The following is a 6,000-nucleotide window of genomic DNA, read 5'->3' on the forward strand; positions in this document are numbered from 1 at the left end:
CGTAACTATGCCTAAGTCATTTGGAAAAGCCCCCTGGGAAACAACAACAACAATGGTAATAAGAATAATTCAGCAAGCATTTATTAAGCATCTGCTATGTTCAAGCACTGCACTAGGCATCGGAGACACACACAAAAAATGAAACTATAACAATAATAACAATAATAATGATGATGATGATGATATCTGGTTATATAGTGCCTTAAGGTTTTCAAAGTACTTTACATACATAATTTCATTTGGTCATTACAACATTTTTTGTGGGAGAAGCTATTATTTTCACTATTTTATAATTGAGGAAACTGAGGCTTAAAAGTTAAGTGACTTGCCCATGGACATTCCAGTAGTAAGTATTAGAGGCAGGATTTTCAACTCAAGTCTTTTCAACTCTGAATTCACCACATTGTCCATGTCCTCATACTGCCTCCAAGACTATAAGTTGGGGAGGAATTGCTTAAATGTATCAGTAAATGTAATTCCCACACTAGAAATTCCCCCATACAATGGAATCACAGGTACATTTTTTTTAAAATGATCTTAAATGAAATAAATATATTTTTGTCATCATATCACCCTAACTTAACAGTGTGTCTGACACAAAATAGGCATTTAATAAATATTAATTGATTGACTCCTTTTTTTACCCTAAGAAGCTCTAAAAATTTGCCAGATATTCTGTTCAGTTAATGAAAAGACAATCTGGGATAGAAAAATGATCTGCATCAGGAAGACCTACATACAGACTCTTGGTGCCCCAGATAATTCTAAACCTACATGTTTCAGAGAGGAGGTTGATCTACATTGGTAGAAGGATTCCCTCACTTGGCATTCCCTAAACTTTATATTATATTATATTACATTATGTTATATCATATCATATCATATTGTATTATATCATTAATTACATCATATCACATCATATTATATTTATTATGTTAATAAAAATCACAGACTTAGAAAAAATACCAGAAATGCAGGTATACAGAAGTCATTATTATCTTCATTTGACAGCTGGGCAGATAGGCACCCTGAGGTAAACTAGGGATTGGTGTGTTATCTTCCAATCCTTCTGGTCATATACTCTGCTCTCAGGTTTATCCTAATAACCAAGTTTCTTGAGCTCATGTCAATGGTGGGAATAACATGACATTTCCCTCTTGTCCTTAAGGCACATGCTACCCACCTGAGAAGGGTTGGAGTCTATGCTGTACTCAACATCATTATTTCCCATCAGGTAGGGTTCAGGAGGAGTAGATGTAGTACATTCACAGAGTGATACATTCCATCTCCACCAGGGCCCTTCAGGATTCTATTGTCAGAGTCCAGGACTGACTAGAAATCAAAGCTGCAGGAGTGGAGAATATGAATTATTTGGCAATTGAGTGATTCACATATACAGCTTTTGCATATATTTTTAAAATGATGAATATTAATTACTTATGTTTGCCACCTCTGTTATTTATGCCTAATTTATGTGTGCCTAATTTATCTTAAAATCCTGTCATTTCAGCATATATGTGTGATCAGTGAACAAGGCAAAGAGAAATATAGAGTCTAAAGAAGTACGTTCTCACCACCTGAAAATCTGTGAATTTCCTCAACACTCTAATTGTCCTATGCCTTTGACTACAATCAAGAAGCCAGTGTGTGTGTGTGTGTGTGTGTGTGTGTGTGTGTGTGTGTGTGTGTAAGTCAGCTCTGCACGCATTTTCATGTATTAGGATATTAAAAAGTGGTTTCATCTGAAAGCATTCTTTTCAGGGATCATAACACATCAAGTAGCACGTCTTTATCGTGAAATACATGGCATGCCTTTTGCTTGGTTTGTTCCAAGTCAAATACTCCACCTGGTGACTCACAACTTCTGTCTACCTTTATGCTCCCATGCTACACCTTTTTTGGCCTGGAGAGTCCTTTGGACTCACTGCTTTTCCCTGAAATGCCCCACCCCCACCTTCTAGTTGCTCAATTTATTTTTTTTTTTATTTTTCCTTTAACAATGTCCTAGCTTTTTTTTTTTTTTCCTTCTGGTCACAAACTGAGAGATGAATCATTTTTCTTGAGACCTGAGCCCACACAACTGGGATGCACACATGTTCTTATGCCCAAAAGGAAGGAGAAAAAAAAGGCAGTTTAATATATATTTATGTGTTTGCACATTTCTGACAGGCCATTATCATCCGCTTTGTCAAAACCTTTCAAAACCTCAGGGTACGCTGAATCTTAATGACACTATGAAATGAGCCTTTACATAGCACTCTCGATTTGAACTTCCAGGACGTGACAGTGGCATGTTGAGTATGCACGGACGTGCTCAACTGTGTTTAATACATTGAATTTTAATTAGAAAAAAAACACAATGCCAGTGAGGCTTTCATTTCTAAGCTGTATCCCTTGATTTGAGTGGTCCATGAGCAAATGATCAGATCTGGAGTAGAGAGGACAGCTCCTTTCACATGTATATTTCCACACTTGGAGCTAATCAAGTAGAAGTCTGTGCTTATGTTGAAATTATTCCAATGCTAGTTTCAATTTTCCTCTCCTTTATATCCAAGGGTGAGCTTCCCCGCCCCTCCCCTTCACCTTCTCTCTCTCTCTCTCTCTCTTTCACACACACACACACACACACACACACACACACACACCCGTTGTCATAAATGGGAATGCAAGAGCTCCGTTTAAATAAAAGAAATTCTTTTATGAAAATAGTAACAGCAAACAAAAGGTGAGCTGACTTCACAACTTCTGCCATTTTTACAAGATCTTTTCCTAATTTACAAGGGAGTTTAATGGAAAATAAGCTTTGGAGTGCCAATAGATCTTACACTGTTCTCTTTCACTTCCTGAAAGAAGCTGTCTCAGCAGAAATAACTGAGTAGCCTTTGCTTTGTTCCGAACCCTATGGGGCATATTATTGTTAAGCTCTGACTTCTTTTAAACTAATAAAGAATAAGAAAACTTGTTACATTTCTTAACTGTTTATGATTTTTCCCATTCTGTATTGTTGCTTTCATATATTATATATACAGACCAATATATACACATATATACATATATTTTATATAATATATATTACTTCATATTACATTTCTCTTCTATATTTTATATTTATATCATGTGTTTTATATTTTATGTAAATATAATATATTTATCTTCTAACATATATAGTACATTCTATATATCATGTTTATATCATGTGTTTATTTTATATAAATATGTTATATGTCTTATATAACATAAATGTATTATATTCTACATTTTATATTTAAATCATGTGTTTTATATTTTTATATGAATATATTATATCTTACATAACATATAAATATATTGCATATGCAGGTACACATACATTTCCAGCCTTTTTAAAAAAATGTGTGTTTGGGTCAGTGTATTTGGGCCAGTATATTTCAGCATATACCCACTCTATGGCTTTATTTTCATTTTTTTTTTCCAACCTGGATAAGCTCCAGTGTATGCAATAGCCTAAGCAAAGGATGACTACAGAATACATTTTTCCTCCTTCCTGGCCCTCCCTGCGGCTTCAGGTTGTTTACGTGAACATGGAATTTAGGTTGTAAAAGAAGATTTTTTTTTTTTTCCTGTGTATCCCTGTTCCAGACGCAGAAGAAAACAAACCACACCCAACCATCCCAGGGGGAAAAACCAGCAATGGGAATTCCTCCCAGTCCTGTGCTCTAGAAATATTTGTGTCTCCGTTATGGATTGATGATGACTGAGCTCATTTGGTCAATTTCATGGAATATCAGTAGGAGATGTAAAATGGGACAGCTGTGTCAAAGTAAATAGAATAAGCATAATTATTCATAATGATGCCTCTTCATCAGCTGCCACAAGAGGACAGAGAAGCATATTTCCTTTCTACTCCCGCATTTATTCATGGACACATCCATAAAGTATGCATTATTAAGACCTTATTTTATAAAGCACTTTTATATTAATCAATATTAATAAAGATCGAAGGGTCTGCTGTTTAATTAAAATTTCAAAGCTTTAATCAGTTTTACAAAATTAGTATTTTGGCTTGTAATTGTGAACACGGGCAGAAAGTAAAGGATGTATATTTTATTTGTATGTATACAAAACATGTTACATACATGTGTGGATGTGTATCTACATATGTACACATATATGTATACATATATTAATATATAACCATATATTTATATGTATATACATGCAAATGTATACATACATATATGGATAGATAATCATACAAATTCAGACATTTCCGGCACTTTTTTCTATCTCCATCAATAGTCTGACAAAATCCTGAAAAGAAGCTAGGTGGCACAGAAGACAGAACACTGGACCTGGAGTCAGGAAGACCTGAATTTTAATCCAGATTTAGACACTTAACTAGCTGTGTGTGACCCTGGGCAAGTCATTTAACCTGTTTTGACTCAGTTTCTTCATCTGTAAAATAATAACACCTACCCCAAAGAACTGTTGTAAGGATCAATCCTGACATTTAGTAGGCACTATATAACTTCTTATTTCTCTTCCCTAGTAGATAGTGGACCAGCCCTAAAATGAGGAAGATCCGAGTTCCAGGCCTGTTTCTGACAACTACTGTGTAAATTAGGGCAGCTAGGTGGCACAGGAAGATTTATATTCCTGAGTTCAAATCTGGCCTCGGATACTTACTAGCTATGTGACCCTGGGCAAGTCTCCTAACCCTGTTTGCCTCAGTTTCCTCATCTGTAAAATGAGCTGGAGAATGAAATGGCAAGCCACTCCAGTATCTTTGCCAAGAAAAGTCCAAAAGGGATCACAAAGAGTCAGACACAACTGAAATGATTCAACAATAACAAAACTAGGTAAATCACTTAATCTCTCAGCAACTCCCTAAAAACAAAAAGGGCATACAGCTGCTAAAGAGTCCGCAGACTCTTCCCTTCAACAAGCCTTAATTACGTGTCTGTACTGGACTACCACCTTTACCATCTCATAGCTTACATTCTACAGTAAATTCCTTACACCTAAGTAAACACAGGGAGTCCCTCCCACTGGAACCTAGGCTCTGATAGGTGAATTTCTACCTTACCATACTCGGACCCAGGTCTCCAAGTCACTTTCTGGCAATGTCCAAATCAAGTTTCCACAGAGATAGCCTCACCCCTTTCTAACTCTTTTCAAGCTCTTTAGGGCAGGGACTGCCTCACTCGATTATATTTTTATCCCCAGAACTTAGCACATGCTGTGTCTGACTCTTTATGACCACATACGGGGTTTTCTTGGCAAAGATACAGAAGTGTTTTACCATTTCCTTCTCTAGTGGATCAAGGCAAACAGAGGTTAAGTGACTTGCCTAGGCTCACATAGCTAGTGAATGTATGAGGCCAGATTTGAACTCAGGCCTTCCTGAACTCCAGGCCTAGCTGCTCTATCCACTGAGCTACCTAGCTGTCCTAGCACATAGTAAATACTTAATAAATGCTTTTTATTTCTTTTGTTAATTCACAGGTCTAGACCTCCCTCCAAAACAAAAAAACTAAGATTTGTTAGAATAAAGTGCTTTGCAAACCAAACACGCTAAATCTTATCTATTATTCGGTATTAATATTGCTGGTGTTGAATTCATTCACCAAAAAATTGGGCGTGGGGACTGGACCTATGATTTCACTGACAGAAAAAAATTCATTGAGGAAACAGAACTAGGATTAAGGTTACATTAACTATCAATGCAGGTCAGCACTTTCTCTGCAATTTATAGTCTTAGAAAGTTATTGAGGGCAGAGGTGTCAAACACAGGGCCTTGCAACACTCCTGACCCAAACCAGATTAAAATGTAATTGGGAAATATTTAACAAAATAAATAAAAATATAATAAAACATCTGTTGCTGTTCAGGCATAGCCGACTTTTTGTGACCCCATTTGGGGTTTTCTCGGCAAAGATACTGGAATGGTTTGCCATTTCCTTTATCAGTGTGTCCCAATTTTACAGATGAGGAAACTGAGGCAAACAGGGTTAAGTGACT

General features: G+C 36.3%; 1 protein-coding gene across 1 annotated transcript in view; it reads left to right on the forward strand.

The window, feature by feature from the left end:
* The window catches only part of PRTFDC1 (phosphoribosyl transferase domain containing 1), a 98,395-nt gene extending 95,472 nt beyond the window's left edge, over positions 1-2,923 (forward strand). Inside the window, exon 9 of the mRNA XM_027841618.1 lies at positions 1,511-2,923. Within this exon, the coding sequence (XP_027697419.1) occupies positions 1,511-1,558 (48 nt within the window). The 3' untranslated portion in view covers positions 1,559-2,923. The remainder of the gene's footprint in view (positions 1-1,510) is intronic.
* Positions 2,924-6,000: the final 3,077 nt, after the last annotated feature.

Source organism: Vombatus ursinus, unplaced genomic scaffold (genome assembly GCF_900497805.2).
Source record: "Vombatus ursinus unplaced genomic scaffold, bare-nosed wombat genome assembly UNPS02014861.1, whole genome shotgun sequence".
In the NCBI taxonomy this organism is placed as follows: domain Eukaryota; kingdom Metazoa; phylum Chordata; class Mammalia; order Diprotodontia; family Vombatidae; genus Vombatus; species Vombatus ursinus.